The sequence below is a fragment of the Nelumbo lutea genome, chromosome 6, assembly GCF_056320005.1.
Source record: "Nelumbo lutea isolate HS-2025 chromosome 6, American lotus-T2T, whole genome shotgun sequence".
Classification (NCBI taxonomy): domain Eukaryota; kingdom Viridiplantae; phylum Streptophyta; class Magnoliopsida; order Proteales; family Nelumbonaceae; genus Nelumbo; species Nelumbo lutea.
This window is the reverse complement of record NC_142689.1, coordinates 11,627,862-11,651,003: the sequence shown is the minus strand read 5'-3', so window position 1 is coordinate 11,651,003 and position 23,142 is coordinate 11,627,862. Positions and strand designations below refer to the sequence as shown.

The 23,142-nt window shown below is 40.0% G+C and overlaps 1 protein-coding gene across 2 annotated transcripts in view; it reads left to right on the top strand.

Moving 5' to 3' along the window:
- LOC148847333 (1,4-alpha-glucan-branching enzyme 1, chloroplastic/amyloplastic-like) overlaps nucleotides 1-23,142 on the top strand; it is a 104,952-nt gene that overhangs the window by 1,340 nt on the left and 80,470 nt on the right. Inside the window, exons 2-4 of one of the 2 annotated variants that reach the window (XM_088952042.1) lie at nucleotides 855-1,004; nucleotides 2,401-2,615; nucleotides 22,146-22,244. In XM_088952042.1, coding sequence (XP_088808168.1) covers nucleotides 2,419-2,615; nucleotides 22,146-22,244 — 296 coding nt within the window. In that variant the 5' untranslated portion in view covers nucleotides 855-1,004; nucleotides 2,401-2,418. Of the gene's footprint in view, nucleotides 1-849; nucleotides 1,005-2,400; nucleotides 2,616-22,145; nucleotides 22,245-23,142 lie in introns of both variants that reach the window. The other variant, XM_088952041.1, reaches the window with a different exon arrangement.

The following is a 23,142-nucleotide window of genomic DNA, read 5'->3' as shown; positions in this document are numbered from 1 at the left end:
CCCCAAATAGCTGGGACCAACATTAGGGAATGACCTTTTTTATTTTTGGAAAGAAAGAGGTAGTGGAACATTCTGGTGGTAGGAAATTGCAGGTTGATGAAGTAAGAGGTTTGTCTCAAATTCAACTGATTGAGATTGGTAATGGCTTCTCTGGACCATCTTCAGTTGTCGATTGGAAGAATAACTGTGGTGGCATCGTTGCAAGAGAACCTATGAGCTTTGAATAATGTACTGGATAGAAGATACCAGTTCATGATGTAGTGGTAAAAACAACAAACAAGGGTATAGAAAGCTATGTTTACCCTGAGGGTGGGCAAGAACCATGTATAGACATTAGGGCTGGGAAGTGCTTGGTTGCATTTCATTGGAACCTTAGATAATTGTTTTGGAGGAGTAAGAAGGCATGGTTTTCTTCTTGCTGGTGAGATTGGTATTTATAACAAATGGAGAAGAGGAATATATGACTCTCCTTCTGAAGATGAATAAACTTTATCTCAAGGTAAAATATATGGGTTTGTGAAGGGGTGTATGGATTTTACTCATAAAAAAGGGGTATATGGATTTTGGCTGCCCATTATTGAATGAAGGTGAAGTGGTTTCTTCCGGTTGGAGGTCAGTTAGAAAATACTTCTGATTGCTAGCCACAAATTTAACAATACAAGGAATGATACGGGAAACTTTATCACCACATCTGGGTACTGTCTTCTAAGTGTCTTTTCTTTTCTTTTTTCCCTTTTATTCTTTTCCCTTTAATCTTGGACAATTGTTTTATTTAGGTGATTTACTGGATAGGTGCTGTTAAACAATTCTCCTCTTGAATCATGGGGCTTACTGGATGTTCTTTTGTAGGGAAGATTTTTGCTGGAAAATCTCCTTATGATTCAGAACCTATTTTGACGGTTGCTGAAACTGAGAAAATCCCAGTTCCTGGTGGTAATTCTGATGGCTCGTCATCCTCAACTGTTTCAGGAGAAACTCCTGAAGCCATTTCAGAGGATTCTCAGGTTTGTGCATGAATCAGCACCAACATCACATATTTTATTATTTTTTATATTTCTGGTGTTAGTATCAGAAATACAACTTGATTATATTGTATTTAGGTCTTTTGGTCATCTTGATGTGTAGTAATTTTCATTTCATTGATAGAGTTCTATATTGTATTTCACCTTTTGACTTCCTGCATATATGGGTTTTATACATTACTGGCACTTGATGACCCTAGGTAAAGTAGTTTACGATTAATTGGCAATTATTGTTTTTTTTTTGAAGAAAGTAAGGTAATTTTATTAGAAACTCTATAATCAAGATACAACAAGCCCCCAAGTGACAAGCTCCTTGCTGGGCAAAAAGAACAAGATACAACAGGATTACAACTCGCACAGCTGGCATGATGTTTTTTGTTTTTCTTTAGTGTTTGTATGGCCTATGCTCATTGTATCATCTTTGTTTTTTTTCCTCTCCTTGTATTTTTCCCTCTTTTGCTCCTCTTTGTAGGATTGTTCTTCAGTGATATCTCATCACCTCCAGATGTACTGCTTTTTTTTTCTTATTTTAATAAGTTTTCTTTTTATTGATTACCAAAAAAGGACCCCAAGATGTTAGGCTGAAAGCCTTTAGAAGATGCAACCCAAGACACTGGCTTTCCAAAAGGAAAAGAACACTAACTCCTCCACTCCCTTTGACTCTTTGTGAAACACCTTCTATTCCATTCAGCCCAAACAGTGCTGATCACTGCAGCAGGGATGGAAAGCCATACACACTGAGCTAACTTTGAGAGACCGGGCAGGTTCCAGCCCCACAGAAGATCGAAGAGAGAACTAGGCATAACCTAGGAAACACCAACTGCAGTGAGATAGTGCCGCCAAAGCTGAGAAGTCATAGGGCAAAGCAAGAAGAGGTGGTCTGAATCTTCAAGCCCCTCCCCACAGAGTGCATAGCACTGATCCGGCCCCTGCACACCCCTTCTAACCAGATTCACCTTAGTGAGGCATCTATTTAGAGTTGCAGTTCAAACTAAGGAATTAATTTTAGAGGTGGAAACAGAGTTCCAAATCTTATAAGTATCTGAAGAAATTATTGTTTTTTAAACTTTGGCTGTTATAATAAGTACCTGAGTAAATTAATTAGAAACTTACTATGCTGTTTTTTAACTTCCCCTCAATATATCAGACTTCGTAATTCAACTATAATGGTAAATTGAAACAACACTGTCTCCATTTGTTTTGTTTTTGCAAAACAAAATGGATTCTCATCTATTAGCAGGAGGGCATGTCTTTGCTGATTCCTATTATTCTTTATAAATGACTACTTGGTAAAAGAGTTTTTATTGATATTTTAATTGAGAGAGATATGTTTCCTCTTGTATTTGACATCCTATGCTCATGGATTTATGTATCTCAGGAAGTAGCTGGTTTGCCCATGGAAGAGGAACATAAGATTGATAATGCACAAAATACTATGTCTTCAAAGCTTCCTAGTGGTGGCAAGGTTGTGGCTGAACAGGATGTTGATGATGGGGGTGCCAAACGAAAGGGTATTCCTCCACCTGGCACTGGACAGAGGATATATGAAATAGATCCGTTGCTGAAGAATCATCGTGAACATCTTGATTACCGGTAATGTCCTCTTTTCTATTAGATGTTTTTATGGCAAAGAAAGAAGGATATGAAACAGAAAAAAGCAGCAAAGTGGCTATGCCGCTATGTAGCAGGAAATCTATGCACTTGATGTGCATTGCTTTCGGTCCTTTTTGGTAGATCTTTGATTTTTTATTTATAATTTTTATTTGTATTTATAATATGATTTACAAAAGTTATACAAAAAGGAGCTTGACCAATAAAAAGCTACTAAATGAAACATTACAAAGAGAATGGATGGTTACCATGTATTGTTTGCCCAAGTATGGCCTTTTTAGCCAAAGGCCCAAAGCACCAGCTAGTGAATAAGATGATCTTGAAATTTTGGATTCTAGACAGGCCTTGGAGATCATGAAGTTGGCGATCTCTCTAGGTTATGTATAGCCAGTGTGAAGGTCTTACTAGATCCCAATGGTAAAGATTATGTGATGTAGTATGCATGTTGATAGAAATGGCACCTCTTCTTTATTTCTTTCTTCAAAATTCCTTGGAATCCTTTCCCTAATTGAGCATGTTTCTTTCCTGGGTGACATTGGAAGAGCCTATCCCCTCCTGAGTTTGCATGGGAGTTGTTCTATAAAAAGATTGCAATATGATTCAATAAAGGCATAAGATATGAAATGCTGGAAACTTTCCCCATGCTTGCAGAGAATAGAATTTTTCTGTCAGAACAGAATTTCAAGAACACAAAATGGCAGAGAATCATGACTATGGACTTGAGAAATCTTGGTTGGTTAGGGAGGGAATCAAAAGGATGCCAACAATAAGTTGGGTTATTAGGGACAGAAGTGCTCAGAATGAGTGGGAAAAACCTAGAGTTGTCTCAGTTGCAAATCACTGATGAGAGGATTATTATTTTGCAAGTACTGTGGGGAGGAGGATGACCATGACCTTAGGCTATTCTTCAGCTGGATGACAGGGTTTTTGGGTTAAGAGCAGATGCCTTTAAATGTAATACTTTTTGGGATCAACCTGAATGAGTTTGGAGTACAGGAGTATCAGCTCCTCGACCTCTAAAATGCTTAGGCTTGCCACTTGGAGGAAATCCAAGAGTTACCTCTTTATGGGACATTGTTGTAGAAAGATTCTCTAAAAAGTTTTATCTATCAAAAAAAAAAAAAATCTCTAAAAAGTTGCCTTCTTATTGGAGCTTGGTGACTTAAAGAAAGATCATGTTCTCAACTATGCTAGTGTAAAGCTGGTGTGCGGCTGGAATTGGAGTATTTAGGGGATAAGAATATTGCTTTTTGGGTAAATGGGTTTGGAGATTCCTGATTGAAAGCTAATCTCTTTGGCATTCTACTATTAACAACAAATAGGCTTACATCAGAATAGTTGGGGCTTTGATTCATTCAGCATTGATGGTGACTTTTATCCATGAAAAGTTATTAAGGAAGTTCTTCCAACCTTTATCTGGCATATCAGGTCTGACCTTATCTCTGGCCAAAAAGTCAAGTTTTGGGAGGACTTTTTTTTAATCAGCAAAAAGAACTGAGAATTTTATTAAAATGTACTCACTTTTGATATTACAATAAGTCTGATCAATCCCCACAAGGTACAAATGTTACAATTGTGCCCAAAACAATTGTTGCCTATTTACCCCTTGTTTTGCTAGAGTATCAGCCATCTCATTTACAGTCCTTTTTACCCAATTGAATGTAATGTTAAGCTCCTGTTTTATGCTTTCTATTTTCCTGAACTCATGCCTAAGATCCATGGCATGAGCTGTTTATTCTTTGCCAAGAAATGATTATCTTTGAGTCCCCTTCTACTTCCAACTGCTGAAAGTTTGATTGTTTGGCAAGCCTTAAGCCTTGCAGTAGTGCCATCAGTTCTGCCTTTAGTGAGTCTCACAACCCCCAAGGGACCTGAAAACATAGCCAATACTTTCCCTGTGCAGTCTCTAAAAACTCCTCCAATACCTGCCATTCCAGTGTTTCCCATGGAGTTCCCGTCAAAATTCAGTTTTACTTTATTAGCCGCAGGGGGTGACCATACCCTAACCCTCTTTTCCTTTTCTCTTGAGGAGGCTGCCACTTCAGATCATGCCCTTACGATGTCATTTACTGAAAAATCTTTGAATGCATCAATTGTCTTTATCGAGTGTGCTGCTCTAGTTTGAATAACTTCACATAATTCCTCCTTTGATCTGCTTTTCTCATTAAAAATCCTTCCATTTCTTTCCTTCCAAACAGTCCATGCTACTGCAGCCCGAATTACTTTCCACATAGTTCTTCCCCTCTTTTTCGGTTGTCTTAAGAATCTTGGGCTGAATAAACACACTATATCCTGTGGAGATATCCACCTGCAGCCAAAAAGAGAGCAGCAGAATTCCCAAATATCAAGAACAAGAGAGCAAGACAGCAATAAATGAGATAGGGTTTCACCACTTGCACGGCAAAGGAAACATATGTGGGGTGAGAGGCTAACATTTGGCCTTCTTTTCTGAAGCAGATCACAGGTCTTTCCAAGACAAACTTCCCAACACAATACCTGGATTTTAGGTGGGATAGGCATGCTCCAAACTTCTTTCACAGGGAAGTTCTCCCCCAAGTTATTGGACTGCAAGAGAGCATTAGGGAAGGAAGCACAAGTGAAAACACCATTAGGGGTACAAGACCAAATTCTAGTGTAGGAATGTTTGGCCTTGGACCTAACAAGAAAGTAAGGAAACTCAGAAGTGCAGTCAGAAGACAACAGGAAGATGGCAATCAAAAAATTAACAAATAGATTTGCTGATTCGGCATTCAGTGGGGTTTGTTATGGGTATCAAGTAGGCGTGGTTTTGTTTTTTTCTTTGGGTATTCTTTGGGTGTTGGTTTGTGTTTGTTGTTACGTGTCGTTTCTTTCTGCATTGTGTGGGGTTTGATTTTGTGGGTCTGGTTTTGATGGATGGTTTTATATATTTGGGTGTCTTAAGTATTTGTTGGTTGTTCTCTGGGTGTTTTATTTTTTTCATTCGGTGATTGCTTATCACCTTTTCTTGTATCCTATTTCTGTTTTTTTTATTTTTTTTAATTTTATTTATCTTAAAAAAAATTTCTAGTGTCCTCCATTGACTGATCAAGGAAAGTTTGGTGGAGTTTACCTAGTAATTGGATGAGTGCCTCACACTCATTGTCCTTCAAGCCCCTTCTAAACCCGAAATCCCAGTTAATCCCTGAAGGTGTCAAGGAAGCAAATTTCGAGACAGGTTGTTGTTTATAGTTCGATAAGGAGAAGAGACTAGGAAAGACAAACTAAAGGGGGGTTTTAGCCAGCCAAAGATCTTCCAAAACCAATACCCGGGTCCCACTTCCCATATCATATATGATATAATTGATAAAATTTGGGTATACCACCTGTATTGGTTTCCAAGGATACAGTGAAGTTGTTGAAGAGGCTACTTTTGCATCCCATCCATTGTTTGTTGTCTCATGAATGCTTGCAATTACCATATGCCAAAGTCGGTCTTTTTCCATTGGGAATCTCCATAACCATTTCCCTAATAGTGCTGTATTTTTGAAGGTTAGGTTTCCTATTCCAAGTCCACCCTGCTCCTTGGGTTTACTAACTTTCGCCCACTTCCCTAGATGATCCCTCTTCTTGTCCCCTAGTACCCAAAGGAAGTCTCTCATGATTTTCTCTAATTGACTTGCAACTCCAGCTGAAATTCTAAAGGTGGAAAGATGGTAAATAGGTAAATTGGCTAATGTTGCCCTGATTAATGTTATTCTTCCACCCAATGAAATGTAATTTCTTTTCCAGAGTGCAAGTTTTTTAGTGAACCTTTTTAAAATCGGTTTCCAAAAGACTTTTAACCTTGGGTTTCCACCTAAGGGGAGACCGAGATATTCCAAAGATCTATTGGGCCTAAGGCTTTTGAGGCCCAAAAGACTTTGGTGCCGGTAGACAGTAGAAAGGGTGTTCATCGTCCTCCTTCTTGCGACCTAGTTTGAATGAGGCTTAACGATAGCCTAGTGACAATAAGTTTTGCTGGGTTCCATTTTTCTTTTGATCGGAAACAGTAACTTTCATTAGACAGATTAAGAGAATACACTGTCACCACCCAGTTAAGGGTGTTTACCCCAAGAAAAATGCTTTCTGATTACAGAACAGCCCAAAACAAGTTCTCCATGAAAGTTCCTTGCTTTGCAAGGGTGTCGGCTAGTCCATTTGCTGTCCTCCTTGTCCACCTAAACAGTGCCCCAACCTCCCTTGCTAAGCAGTTTATTTCCCTCATGAATTGTTGATGTACCCAAGCCCCCAAGTTTTGTGACTGCAACCACCCAATTAATAGTTTAGAGTCTCCTTCTACTTCAATTTGGTGTAGGCCCCATTGTTTATCCATTCTTAGACCTTGTAGCAAGGCCATAATCTCTGCTCTCAAGGAGTCTCCATCACCTATCGGACCTGAATACGGTGCAACCAGTCTGCCCTCCCTATCTCTGAAAGCTCCTCCCACCCCAGAAGGACATGGGTTGCCGCTCCCATTGAAGTTCAGCTTCACCCATTGATGTGCAGGAGAGATCCATTGCTCCTTTATCACAGGCCTCAATGAAGAAGAGTTTGCCACAGTGTACCATCCTCTAAACAAATCATCAGCTGAATAATCTTTAAATAAAGGATAAGCTTTAAGCCAATGAATGACATTGGTAGATATGCAATTAATGATTTGCTCCTTAGATCTTTCAGAACCCTGGAAGATCCTATTGTTTCTTTCTTCCCAGATTGACCACAAAACAGCTGCTCTTGTTCCTCTCCACATTGCTCTCTCCTTCTTCTTTGGAGGTCTAAAGAAGTTTGGGTCAAAGAGTCTTACTACATCCAAAGGAGGGGCCCACCTGCAACCAAAGAGAGAGGAAAACCAATTCCAAACAAAGGATACAAAAGGATGGGATATAAATAAGTGTGTAATGGTCTCACCACAGGCCAAGCAGAGGCTACACACGTGGGGTGAAAGGCATTAGTTTGGCCTTCTTTTTTGCAGCATATCTAAGGTGTTGATTTTCTGGAGTACCACCTCCCAGCAAAAGGCCCTTATTTTTGGGGGTACAAGGTTACACCAAACCTCCTTTGTTGAAAAAGTTCCTGCCATGTTAGATGAATGAAGAAGAGCATTGTAGAAAGAAGCACTAGTGAAAAACCCAGAAGGAGAGGCTGGCCAAATTCTACTATCCAAGCAAGACTGATCAAGGAACAGACTATTAAGAATGGCAATCAGATCTTCAAACATACCCATTTCAGACTCCCTCAACCCCCTCCTCGGTCCCAAATCCCAAGTTTTGCTGGGCTCTGTTGTCGGGTTGAAAGGAGGCCTCCTTAGAGTGGTGCAATCCTAGAAGCTAGAAACTAAGTTTGAGAGAGGATTGTGAAGAATAAGGAGGTTTTTGGTCATTTGAAGATGAGGTCAACGACATTGGTGATGTTGAGTCTTTTGAGACATTGAGTATGGGTGGCCTGGATGGTTGATCTCACCCTTGTCTCCAAGAAGAGGGAGTTTTGGACAGAGTTACTGTTTTTGGAGGAAGAAGAAGTGGAAGGGCGTAGAGACTTTATTTCTCCTTTAACGCCTAAGACCATGTTGAGAGAAGCATGAGAAGAAGATGATTGTTCTGTTAGGGATCAAAACCTTCACCCAATCAGTCCTTGCTCCTTCCCTAGGGGCCTACAGTCATAGGGTAGCGGGACGAATGATTCTAATGCCTCTCTCAGAGAAAGCAAAGGCATACCAGTAGCCTCAAAACCCAAGAATCAGTGTGTGCTAATGGATCCTTGTACTCAACCTCTTTTACACCCCTTTACTCCTTTGGGGTCTGGGAACTTTAGGCAGATTTCCAGTCCAGGCTCTCCCACTCCTACTCCTTTGGGGTCTGCTAGCTTCCTTTCTATGTCTCTGTCAGATACTGAACAACTCCACTTGTTGCTTGAATCTCAAAAGGAAATTTAGAGGGAGGAGGAAGGAGGAAGGAGGGAGAGATGCGTGAAAATGGATAAAATGAACAGGAGGAAGGGATTTGGAATCTGATTTGTGAATGCTTTGAAGAACTAAAGAGAAAGAAAGGGTATAGGGAGGAGATTAAGGTCTCAAATATAGAGAACAAGCTTACAGAAGTGGCTGGGTATTTAGGTTTAAAGCTGAAAGAAGTGGAGAATGTCAAAGTATACTCTAGGAAGAGAGATAATAGGTGGGCAGATTAGCCAAAGAAACCTTGATTAAAGTCTGCCTACCACCCTTTCCTCCCAGGGGCATCCCCAAATAAAGAATAGGCCAATTTTCAACGTTGCACTCTAGAGCTTCCTTGAAGTTTTCCAACAAAGAATCACTTATGTTTACTCCCACTAAACTGCTTTTTGAGAAACTCACTTTAAGTCCTGATACCATGTCAAAGCATGTTAGAATCTGCTTTATATTTTTTATTGTCTCCAAATTAGCGTCCAAGAAAAGGAGAATATCATTAGCAAAAAGTACATGGGAGACTTGAATTGCTTCTTTGCCCACTTCAAGGCCCTTCAGGCTTCAGCAAATTTAAACTTTTTGCTCTCTCAAAGAAACAACTTAACACATCAACAACTATGGTGAATAATAAGGGGGAGAGTGGACATCCTTGTCTAAGGCCCTGTCTAGCCTTAAGATAGCCTTTAGGCTCTCCGTTCACCAATACCGAAAACCAGGCAGAACAAATACAAGCTTTTATCCACTGCACCCATCTAGGGCCAAAACCTTTTAACTGCAGAATCTCTAGGAAGCAATTCCAATCGACTTTGTTGTACGCCTTTTCTAAGTCAATTTTCACCACAACTCCCAGGATGTTTTTTGTCTCCTTTCTTCTAAGCATTCATTTTTTTTTTTATGAATCATGAACAATTTTATTAGGATGAAAATAAAGTAAACTGAAAGTGGAAGCAATCCAGAGTTCTCCCAGAAGGTGCATGTTGCTGCCTTCCAAAACAAAGAAAATCAAAATAAAATTACAATTGAGCCCAGAACAATTGATCCTTGTTCACCCCTTGCTTAGCTAGTAAGTCTGCCGGCCCATTTTCTGACCTCCTCTCCCACTAAACTCTCATTGTGAGATTGGAAGTAAGCCACTTAAATCTCCTTATCTCTCCCCTAAAAGACCAAGCTGCTGTCTCTGGTTCTTTTAGCCATCCAGTTACCACTTTAGAGTCACCTCCAATGATCAATCTCCCAAAGTTCAACTCTTTAGCAATTTGTGCACCCTGTATAACAGCTTGCATCTCTGCATTAACCGCAAGCCCCACACCATTTAGGCCGGAGTATAAGGCAACAATCTGTCCCTCTTCATTCCTAAACACACCCCCAATACCAGAAGGTCCAGGATTGCCAAGGCTGCTGCTGTCAAAGTTGAGCATTATGAAGCCTTCTTCTGGGGGTTTCCAGTCAACTACAGGTTTGTCCTTAGCTGAAGAGGAGTTTGCCACAGATTCCCAATTTCTCCATATGTCATCAAAGGAGAAAAGTGAGAATAACTCCAGAGTTTTAGCCAAGTTAATAGCCCTTATTATCAGACATTCCCAAATAGTAGCTACATCCCTTTCATCATCACTAAAAATCCTGTTATTTCTTTCTTCCCATACTGTCCATACTAAAGCAACCCTTACACATCTCCATAACACTCTACCTCTTCTCTTAGGCCACCTGAAAGTTGTAGGGTCAAAAAGCTCCCTGATTTGCAGTGGCATATTCCACATACGCCCAAAAAGACCAAAAATTTTTTTCCCAAAGATTTACAACAAAAGGGCATGAAATTAGAAGATGGAAACAACACTCTCCATTTGCTTTGCAAAGGAAACACCAGTTTGGGGAGATGCAAAGGTTGGGCCTTTTCTTTTGCAAGGTATCCAAAGTGTTTAATTTCCCAAGAGAGACTTCCCAACAAAGGACTCCAACCTTGGGGGGAATGGGCTTAGACCAGACTTCCTTCCAAAAGAAAGGCTGAGAGTTAGGGACTCGGCACAACTGAATGAAAAAAGAGGCACAAGAAAAGAGACCCAAAGAATTCGGAGTCCAGACTCTAGCATCAGGTTTAGAAAGGTCCAAAAAAACAGAGTAGGGTTTTTAGCAACAAAGCAGCCTGATCAAGTTCAGAGTCTCTCAAATCTCTTCTGAAACCCAAGTTCTAACTAAATCCTGAGGACTGGGAGAAAGAAACAAAGGTTTGCATGGGTTCGCTTTTAAAAAGGGAGAGGGAATACAAAAATGGATAAAGGTCCTTAAGGGTGGACATACCAGTCCAAGTGTCTTCCCAAAGAAAATCCTATCACCAATACAAATGTCATACTTGATAAGGCTGAGAAATTGGGGAAGGATACCCTGAATAGCCTTCCATGGAGAGTTTAGTGTAGCCTACCGAGACACTCTAGCATCCCAACCATTTCCTGCATAACCATGAATACTTTCCACAACCCTATGTTACAACCTCCCTCTCTCTGATGGCTATCTCCATAATCATTTACCTAACAAAGCTTCATTCTTCTTCCCAATATTGCCTAACCCCAAACCCTCCTTGCTTTTTACTTCTATAGACTAAGTCCAATCTCACCAGGTGATCTTTCCTTCCTTCACCAGGCTCCCACAAGAAGTCCCTCATGATCTTCTCTAATTTCACTACCATCCTTTTTGGCATCTTGAATACTGAGAGGAAGAACACTAGAAGGTTCGCTAATGTAGACTTAATCAAAGTATTACGACCCCCTAGAGACACATAATTCCTCTTCCTTGCTGATAGTTTCTTGGCACATCTTTCAAGAATTGGGTTCCAAAAACTTCCTTCCCATGGGTTGGCTCCTAATGGCATACCTAGATATTTCAAGGGCCACCTAGCAGTAGGGCAACCTATGGCTATTGCAACCCTATCCATCTCTTCCTCTCCCAAGTTCAATTCCACTACACAACTCTTTTCAAAATTGATCTTTAACTTAGAGACAAATTCAAACAATTTGATCACCTGCTTCAAAATACTTATCTTCTAAGGATCAGCACTCTCACAGAAAATAATTATATCATCCGCAAACTACAAATGTGTGACAACCGTGCACCCTCTCCCAACCCTCCATCAATTAAAAAGTCCATGCTATCAGCTCTTACTAAAATACTACTAAGCACCTTAGCTACCAAGGTAAATAGGAAAGGAGAAAGGGGATCCCCTTGCCTTAAACCTCTAGTTGTTGGGAAAAAGTCTCTGACCACTCCATTAACTAGGACTGAATAACAAGTCTTCAAACATCCTTTTATCCATCCACACCATCTCTCTCCAAACCCAAAATTTTTCAATGTCTCCAAGAGGAAGGACCAATCAACCATATCATAAGCTTTCTCCAAGTCCAATTTACACATAAAACCTTTTTTTTTTTCTGTTTTTAAAATCCTCCACACATTCATTAGCTATCAAAATTTGATCAATGATCTGTCTCCCTTCTAAGCATTCATTGGCCACTAGAATTCTTCTAAGCATTCAAAATCCTCCACACATTCTTCTAAGCATTTGTTGGCCACTAGAATACTGTCGATTATTTGTCTCCCTTTCACAAATGCAAATTGATATTTGGAAATTAGATCCCCCAAGACCTCCTCTTTCAGCCTATTTGCAAATACCTTGGCCAAAATTTTGTATATTCTTCCAACCAAGCTTATGGGATGAAACTCTTTTACTTCCAAGGTGCCTTCTTTTTTTTTGGAATTAAAGCTATAAAAGTTGAGTTGCTTCCCTTGTTTATGATAGTTGAATGGTAGAAATCATTAAACACCTCCATTAAGTCCAATTTGATTGTGTCCCAGCAAGTTTGAAAGAAGAACATGGGGAAGCCATCCGGTCCAGGAGCATGATCCCCATCCATACTATCAATAGCCGCCTTAATCTCTTGTTCCCCAAAATCATTCCCTAACCGGGTCTTATTCTCCTCTGATAAGGTATGGCCATCGAAAGAAGTCAAGAAGTGTTTTCTTAAAGAAACTATAGAAAAAACTTCTTTGAAATGCTTCAAAATGTTCTCTGCAATTTCCTCTTGATCCTCAGCATCTCTCTGTCCAACCTTCAATTTGGAAATGTGAATTTTTCTTGTGTCTCCCTGAGGCATAGTTGTGGAAAAAATTTGAGTTGTTGTCCCCTTCCTTCAACCATTTAATTCTAGATCATTGTCTCCAAAAAAATTCTTCTCTCCTGATTATCTTTTCCCAATCAGTCTTTAGTACCTCTCTTTTCCTGAAATCTTCAATGTTTAGAGTCCCATTCTGCTCCTTTAAGTCTAGATCATTCAAACCATAATTAACTTGTGTTTATCTTCTGTCCACTTTTTAAATTCTTCTCTTCCCCCAAATATTCAACTTTCTCTTCAAATATTTCAATTTCTGCAGGAAGTGAAACCAAACTCAACCTTCCACCCTGCATTCCTCCCACCAAGAAGTCACCTTTTGATGGAAATCCTTGTGATAAATCCACACCTTCTCCATTCTAAAAGGGGTTTTCTCTTTTTTCAAAACCTCATTTTGCAAGATGACGAGCCAATGGTTTGATGTGCATCGAAAGCTTAAGGCCTGAATGAAGTCAGGGAAATGTTCCTCCCATTCGTTGGTTATCAGAAATCTGTCTAATCTGCTGCAAAAGGCTCTTTCTTGCAAGTTAGACAATGTGAATTTCCCGTTGTGGAGAGGAAGATCTCGGAGATTGTGCCTAGCAATGAACTCTGAAAAATCCTTCATACTTCTAGTCAACCTTCTATTGTTTGATTTCTCCTTGCAAAACCTTGTGGTTTTAAAATCTCCCCTGATACACCAAGGAAATTCTTTAAACTCATGAATTGAGTCTAGTTCATCCCACAGTCTAGATCTTTTAGTGGGAGAGTTGGGCCCATAAACTCTTGTTAGGAACCAATTGAAACCATCTGAAACACAGGTGAAAAGAATTGATAGAGTGTAATCCCCTTTGTCAATTTCCAGGCCTGTCACAGTCTCTTCTCTCCACATGATGGTACCTCCTGCAGTCCCAGTAGCTGGCATGATTGCCTATTTTCTCCCTCTGATTCCCTAGATAGCTCTAATGAACTTTCTATCCACTACTTCCTTTTTTGTTTCCTGAAGGATTACGATGTTCGGATTTTCCCTGATTAAGGTGTCTTTGACTATGCTTCTTTTTAACTGCCCCTGAGTCCCCTAACATTCCAGCTCAAGATCTTCATTTGATCAGCCCCGTGGTCTTTCCCTTACCGTGTCTACTACCAAAACTATAAGCCGAAGAAGGTTGTTGATTCACAAGTCCCAACTGTAACCTTTTCAGCTCCCTGTTTGGTCCATTTTTCAGATCATAATTCTGTTTCTTCCCACATTGAAACATCCCACTATTTTTGGGCTCTCCAACAGACTTACTACTCTCAATTTTTTTACTAGCTATCCCCAATGCGTTAGCCAGATTGTCAGAATCAAATTTTAATGGGTCTGTAGCTCTTCGTTCATGTTGCTGATTTAATCCTGGGGGGTTTCTTTTGTCATCTCCTGAACTTTGGAGCTTTGAGTGAGCACTGGAATTTGCCGTTGGTTGGGATAGAGGAGCAACTGAACCTGGAATAAGAACAGAACATGAATTAAGGTGAGATAAGGTTGGTGTGGACAAAGGATTAGAAATAAGAGAGGTGGGGAGAGATGAAGAAGTTGAGAATGGTCCTGAGAAGGGTGGGTTTGAAACCGAGGAGGTAAACTGGTTTGTCCTTGTATCAGAGTTCTCGGTTCTGAAAATTCTCCATATTTTGGGTCCACCAGTTGCATTGGGTCTAAAATGTCAACCCTTTCCCAAATTTCTTTGCCTTTGAACAAAGCTCTGGATCTTCTGAAGGCTTCTTCTTGGAAAGCAGATTCTTGCTTGGAGACATAAGGGCTTGAGGCCTGTGAAGAATCTTCCTCTTCTTCGCTAGAGAACGTTTAAAAAATTGATGATGATGATGGGGTAGGGGATTGATTCACCTCTCTGGGAGAAGTTTCCATGCTAAGGGGGGTATCAGGAAAGTTGTTGTCTTCGAACCGAGGAGTTGCAGAGGGGCTATGATTGTCAGCCTCTGCAGGCAACTGGGTGATATGGGCTTTAACATTCAGTTGGCCCAATATCTTTGAGAGCTTAAAGGCTATTTTAATTGCTAGACAGGGCCTTAGACAAGGATGTCCACTCTCCCCCTTATTATTCACCCTAGTTGCTGTTGTGTTAAGCTTTTTCTATGAGAGAGAAAAAAGTTTAAGTTCGCTGAATGGCTTTGAAGTGGGTAGAGAAGCAATTCAAGTCTCCCATCTACTTTTTTCTAATGATATTCTACTTTTCTTGGATGCTGATTTGGAGACAATAAAAAATCTGAAGTGGATTCTAACATGCTTTGAAATGGTGTTAGGACTTAAAGTGAATTTCTCAAAAAGCAGTTTAGTGGGAGTAAACATAAGTGATTCTCTGTTGGAAAACTTCAAGGAAGTTCTAGGGTGCAAATTTGAAAATTGGCCTATTCTTTATTTGGGGATGCCCCTGGGAGGAAACCCTAGAAGTGAAAGCTTATGGGATCCGGCGATCGGAAAGTGTGAAAAAAGGCTGGCCACATGGAATAAGAATTACCTGTCAAAGGGTGGTAAGCTGACTTTAATCAAGTCTTCTTTGTTGAATCTACCCACCTATTATCTTTCAGTGTTTTTGGTCCCAGCAAAAATCAGAAATAGAATAAAAAAACTTCAACGTGATTTTTTCGTGGGATGGGGGTGGTGAGCGAAAGAATCATCTAGTTGGCTGGGATCAGGTTTGCAAACCCAAGGAAATTGGGGGTCTTGGTCTAGGACATACCAAGTGTTTGCTGGAACACAACAGTCGAAAGAGAAGAAGAGAAGAAGAAGAGGAGAAAGTTTGAGAATGGCAGCTCAGAACTCTCAGCTGACCCTACTATCTTATATATATGTTTATTACATAGTGTTACATGAATGGACTAGAATGCCCCTGATTAGTGATGGGACACCTAGACAAATAAAACATTAAACAAGTTTAGGCCCAATAACTAATGACTTAAGACCCAACAATGACCAACATATATATTAAATCAGCCGAACCAATACTTCCCCTCAAGCTAAGCATGGATGTCAATCATGTTTAGCTTGCCAAGTAAATCCAAGAATTTTGTTGAAGCTAGCCCTTTTGTTAGCACATCTGCAATCTGCATCTCGGAAGGAGTATAAGGAATGCAGAGTTCCCCTAAGACTATTCTTTCTCTAACGAAGTGTCGGTCAATCTCAATATGTTTCGTCCTATCATGTTGCACTGGGTTATTTGCAATGTTGATGGCGGCCTTGTTGTCACAGTACAACTTGAGAGGACACTCGATCTTTATCCCGAGCTCACTAAGAAGGGTCCTAAGCCACAGAAGTTCAGCAACACCATGAGCCATAGCTCGATATTCAGCCTCTGCACTTGATTTAGCAACCACATTTTGCTTTTTACTCCGCCATGTAACTGGATTCCCTCCAACAAACGTGCAGTACCCGGAAGTTGACTTCCTGTCCCCAATAAAACCAGCCCAATCTGCATCTGTATATGCTTCAATTTCAATTTTATTGTGTTTTCTTAACAGAATTCCTTTTCCTAGGCAAGTCTTCAAATACTTGAGAATCCTTTCCACTGCTCTCATATGAGGGATCTTTGGAGAGTGCATGAACTGGTTGACAACATGTACATCATAAGCAATATCTGGGCGAGTGAGAGACAGATAAATCAACTTCCCTACCAGCTTTTGGTATCTCTCTTTATCAAGGTAGTCCTCTCCTACTGATTCCTGTAGGCCATGGTTCTGTTTTATTGGAGTATCTGCTGGCCTACACCCCATCATACCTGTCTCTTCTAGGAGATCAAGGACATATTTCCGTTGGCATGTATAGATGCCCTCTTTTGACCTAGCAACTTCAATCCCAAGGAAGTATCTCAGATGGCCCAAGTCTTTGATCTCAAACTCAGAAGCCAAGAACTCCTTCAACCTTTTTATCTCTTCCAGATCATCCCCTGTAATCACCATATCATCCACATAGACAATGAGTGCTGTAAGTTTGCTATTTTTTTTCCTGATGAACAAGGTATGATCTGCTCCACTTTGAGTGTACCCCACTTTCTTCATGGCCCCACAAAGCTTCTCAAACCAAGCTCGAGGAGATTGCTTAAGACCATATAATGCTTTCCTTAGTTTACACACTTTCCTATCAAACACATAACCTGGTGGAGGATCTATGAATACCTCTTCATGTAGATCGTCATTTAAGAAATCATTCTTCACATCCAGCTGATGTAGCTCCCATGAGAAGTTTGCAGCTAATGATAATAAAACCCGGATTGTGTTGAGCTTCTCTACTAGAGCAAAGGTTTCTTTGTAGTCAATCCCTTCCTTTTGAGTAAACCCCTTTGCCACAAGTCTGGCTTTGTACCTTTCAATGGACCCATCCTCCTTATGCTTTACAATGAATACCCACTTGCATCCTACAATGCTCTTCCCTTCTGGTAGATCCACTAATTCCCAAGTCCTTGCTTTCATTAAGGCTTTCATTTCTTCGCTCATAGCCTCTTTCCATCTTGGGTCAGACACTGCCTCTGAGTACCTAGTAGGGACATGCACAGAGGAGAGAACAAACACAAAGGAATAATAACGAGGAGATAAATGTGAGTAAGAAACAAATTCAGCAATGGGGTGTTGGATAGTATAAGAACGGGTAGGCTTACGAAGAGCAATAGGGAGATCCAAATTAGAAGTATGTGTGATAAGATTACTTGGAGTTCCTGAGACAGGTTGATCCGAGTCCAATTGGTTGCTGCCATGAGTTAGAGGGCCATTTTTCCTTTTGTTGTAGGTGATTCTTATATCCTTTTGTTGCCTGCTGGAGTCTTCAGTAACATCTGCAGCATCAAGAGTGGTAGCTAGCACAATGGGAGCCTCACTAGGTTCACCCGGGATGCTACAACTAGGAGGATCAGGAGGAGAAGATGGAAGGCCCGAGGCAGAAAGAGGCACAAAAAAGAGGGGAAAGAAGAATCCTCTTCCATCCCACTAGTCTCCCCCTGAAGAGGATTCTGGGAAGAATGAAAATATGATTGAGACTCAAAAAATACCACATCTTTTGTGACATATTTCTTCTTGGTGACGGGATCATAACACTTGTAACCCTTCTGTGTAGAAGAGTATCCTAGAAAGAATCCTTTCGTAGCCCTAGGATCCAGCTTGGTCTTCTTTGGATCCTTTACATGTATAAAACATACACAACCAAAGACTCTAGGTGGAAGAGGAAAGTCTAGAAGATTAGGACGAAGGACAGAGAAAGGAGTTTTCATACCCAGCACTTTGGATGGCATTTGATTTATCAAATATGATGCGGTAAGGACTGCTTGAGACCAGTAGTGCTTGGGAACCTTGTGCTGAAATAGTAAGGCTCGAGCGGTCTCCAATAGGTGTCTATTCTTGCGCTCAACAACCCCATTCTGTTGAGGGGTACTAGCACAAGATGACTGATGTAGCATGCCAGCATCCTCCATGAACAGGTTCAAGGATCTTTCAAAATATTCAGTAGCATTGTCTGACTGGAATTGCTTAATCTTCTTGTCAAATTGTGTTTCAATCATTTTGCAAAATGCCATGGTTATCCGTGGCACTTCATCACGCCCTTTTAACAAGTAGATTCATGTGCATCGTGAATAGTGATCAATAAAAGTAATAAATTAACGAAAGCCATCAACAGAAACAAGGGGTGAAGGGCCCCAAACATCAGAGTGAACTAAATCAAAAGGAGCTTGAATTTCATTACTAGAAACTGGATAAACAGTTCTACATTGCTTTGACAACTGACACACTTCACAAACTAAACTTTGACTTGAAATACCCTTGAATAATTCCGGAAACAACCCTTCCAATGATGAAAAAGGTAAATGACCTAGCCTAGCATGCCACAAATGTAACCTAACTATTGACTCTACATTGTTCTGACTACTAGCAGTAGATGTTTGTAAGGCCGAACTGATGTCTGCATCAAAATAGTAGAGACTTCCATACTCATGACCGTTCCCAATCGTTCTCTTCGTCAATCTGTCCTGAAAGACACAATGAGTAGGAAAAAAGGTTATGCTATAGTTCAAATTCTTGGTAAGCTTTGAAACAGATAAGAGATTGGAAGAAAGATTGGGAACATGCATAATAGATTTAAGAGAGGTCCTTGTTTAGGTCAACCACCCCTTTCCCAGAGATGGTGGAGAGAGAACCATCAACAACTCTCATCTTATCTTGACCAGGAAATAAGTGATAGGAAGAAAATAGAAAGGACATATGTGTCATGTGGTCAGTTGCACTGGAATCAATAATCCAAGTAGTAGAGTCAATAGAACTAGTTGCACTAAAAGCAGAGACAATACCTGATCTGGTGAGGGGGGTGGAAGCAAGAGAATTAGTCCTTATATGGGTTAAAGCCCGGCTAAGTACCTCTACCTCATCAACAGTGAAACCCAAGGACCCGGATACAGAGGAATTAGCAATCTGTCCCATGGGAGAAGAAGCAACTGTAGATGAGTTCTTTGAGCTATCATCACTGTGACTAGTAACAAGGCTCCCACTTGCTGCTTGACCCTTCTGGTGCTTCTTGTCTTTCCTCAAGGCAGCTGGTTTCAGATGAGGATAAAGAACCCAACATGTCTCTTTTACATGCCTTTCACCTCCACAATGAGTGTACTTAAGATGCCTCTTGTCTGAATACTTATTCCCCTTTTGATTTGTAGAAATCAGGGCTGAATGTTCAACAGGCTGTTCAGCTGGCTTTATTTGAGTGTCAACTTGCATCTCTTTCCTCCTAACCTCTTCATTCCTTACTAGGTAATAAACATGATGTAAATCTGACATTTCATCCCTTCCCAAAATTTGAGACCTTATGCTCTCATACATTGGGTCTAAACCAGCCAAGAACTTAAAGGCTCTACCCTCTTCAATTTGTTTATCATGCCTCTCCTTGTCTTTGGCATTCTCCGAATCAAGAATAAGGTGGTGATCAAGCTCTTCCCATAGTCCTTCTAGGGTTGCAAAATACGTTGCAACAGTCATATCTCCTTGTCTCAAGGCAGCAATGTTTTGATTCAGTCTATAAATTCTGGCATTGTTCTTTCTCTGTCCATAAGTTTTAGACACTTTCTCCCAAATCTTAGCAGCAGTGGAGAAGTGTTGAACAGTCCTGGCTACTCTTGGAGTCATTGAAGCAAGCAGGCAGGACATAACAGTAGCATTCTCCTTATGCCAAATTGTGTACTCCACACTACCCACTTTAGTTTCCTTCTTCTGCCAATCTAAATAACCAGTGAGTTCCCGAGAAGTAATGAAGAGCATGGCTGAAACTGACCATTCTTTGAAGTTGTATTCATCCAATAACACACTGGTGATCTGCAAGCTGTTCAGATTTGGATTCTCCAGATTAGGAGACCTCCCACCAGACCTAATATCCCTAGAAGACACTTCCCCCGATATTGAAGACATCTCCTCCTTACAATGATCACGACTGCAAACTCAGTACAAAGAATGCTGTTTCAGACTTACCGAGGTTGTTACAGTCCTGAGAACTCGTAACAGATCTGAAACCGAGAGCAACCCACCGCTGCACTGTGCTGACTTCTGCTGTCGTAGATTGTAACCACCCCTATGACCTGTACTAGGACTGCCGAAATCAGCCCTCCCACCTAGATTTGTTCCACACAGATCTCTCTTAGCAGCCGAATGGCTACTATCTGCTGTAAGAAGTCTAGTAGGGCATCAGCTTCTGGGACAAACTCCCCTTGGGCCCTACAACCAAGGGAAACCCTAGATGCAGATTCTGCTTGTTCTACGGTCAACCCTAGGGTTTCTTTGCAGCAACCAAGATAGAGAAGAAAAAAAAGAAGGATTAGATAAGAGTAGAAAAGGTGGTGGCGGCTGTAACCAGGAGATGGATTAATGCTCTGATACCATGTTTGCTGGAACACAGCAGCCGAAGGAGAAGAAGAGAAGAAGAAGAGGAGAAACTTTGAGAATGGCGGGTCAGAGCTCTCAGCCGACCCTACTATCTTATATATATGTTTATTACATAGTGTTACATGAATGGACTAGAATGCCCTTGATTAGTGATGGGATACCTAGGTAAATAAAACATTAAACAAGTTTAGGCCCAATAACTAATGACTTAAGACCCAGCAATGACTAACATATACATTAAATCAGCCGAACCAACACCAAGGAGAGGAACCAAGCCCTTTTAGGAACCAAGTATGGAAGGCACGCCAATGGTTGGGATAGCAAAGTTCAGTTGAATTGGGTTTAAGCTTCAAACCCTTGGAAAGGTATCTCTTCAACTTTCTCCTTCATTTCTTTCACCAGATACAAAGTGGGTAATGGGCTGAAAATCAAATTTTGGACTGACCTTTGGTGGGGGCAGATACCTTGGCAAACACTTTTCTCCGCCTGTTCGACCTTTCTTTGTCCAAAGCAGATGAATGTGGACAGATTGATAGTTGAAGGGGATTCCAAGTTGGTAATTGGGTGGCTAAAAGATTCAGACTCTGTTATTTGGACCTACAAGGAAGCTGTGAAGAAGTTCATTCAGTGGCGAAGAAGTTTGGCTAACGGCTTAGCAGATTCTTTAACTAATCAAGGGTTTTTTAGGGTATTTTTGGGCTCAATTGTAAGCTGATTTGCACCTGAGGCTGTATCTCACGCCTCCCTTTGGTATGAATTTCTGTACACATTTTGGTTAATTCTTAATAAAATATTTCTTTACCTGTAAAAAGAAAATCAGATTTGCAATCTTGTTTTCATGTCAAATATCCTCTAGTTACTTTTAATGAAGCTTTTATTTTTTTTCTTTTCTTTTTTTTAAGATTTGTACTCTTTAATGACCTACAAAAGGTTGGTCATGAGTCTATCATGAGTCTATTTGTTCTTGTTAGAGTTATTGATATGTTGGGTCTGGTTTGGGACAGGGTATACCCGTCCCATTCCGATTATTAATCAGGACAATTGGGTTTGACCTGATTATACTTGGCACCCATAATTACCATTGATAATAACAATTTAGAGCTTCATTTTGATAATACAACCTTAATAAGACTGAAACTAAAATACTAAGCTGTTTATATGTTGATAAAATGTGTTTTTAACCATAATTATCTTTTGTGCTTTTCATGAAATTTACTCTTTAAGACATAAAGTCATAAAGTATAACAACTACAAATAAAACCAAGAGATCTTTATATATTATTAACTACATAATTGGTTTGGGTCTGAATTGTGGTTTGGAACAGCAAGAACCGGTCCTGACCCAATTATTAATTGGGACAAAATCACAGAACCAGAACCGACACTATCAGTTTGGTTGGTTCAATTCTGTTGGGTAGATCCAACCTATTGGCAGCCCTCGTTCTTGTTTAGTTACAGACTTCTAGTGAAAGAGACCATTTAAAAAAGGAAAATGAAGGCGTTTAACTTTTACTATGTATTCTTGTTAAATTACAGTTATGGACAATACAAGAAAATGCGTGAGTTGATTGATAAATATGAAGGTGGTTTGGATTCATTTTCTTGTGGTTATGAAAAGTTTGGCTTCATTCGAAGGTAATGGTTTCCCACTTTTTCTTCTGTTCATTTTTCTTGGTTTGTCTTTTAATATTCAAACAAGTTACCTCTTCCTCATTTTTCATATTGAGTTAATGATGTAAAAGTCAGACCTCAATGCTAATTTTTAATTGTTTTTCAGAATCATTATTATTGTTGTTATTATGACCAGAAACACCATACAACCTGTAATTTCATTGTCCATATCAAAAGAGTTCCTTTCTTTGCTTAACAAAATGGTCTTGTTATTGCTTCCAGGCAGGGGTTCTGATATACTGAAACATTTCCCTAAAACTAACACAATTCAAACGACCAAATCATCTAGAAAAATGTTTTTCTGCATGACATGTTAAGACTTAATTATCCAAAACTCAAAATAATTTTAATAGTTTTTATATGTACCATAATGTAAACCATGCTCTTTTTGAGTGCAGATGTAGTGGGGAATTTCCATGTATCTCTGTTTCATGTTTTGTTTCTCATTGCACTATCATTTTATTGCCCTTACAATCATTTAATATCATCATTACCCTGTCATCTTCTTTATTAGATTTGATCACATAATGATCATAATCTCATATGGTATAGCCCTGGCATAATGACATTGCTCTTACCTTTATCACATAATAATCCTATTTTTTGATCAATAACAGTAATATTTTATTAATATAAAATGATGTCCAATATGCACAAGTGCACTGTTTAGATATAAAGAGTCTTATCTCTACCCTTTGGGTTTCCTTTTAAATCTCTTACAACTGTGCCCAAAACATTTGCTCCCTCTCAGTCCCTCGTTTTGCTAGAACATCCACCAAACTATTGGCTTCCCTTGGAGTCAAAAGAACCCTCACCTTCATATCTTCTAGTCAACCACCCGAACTTTTTTTACTTCATTAAT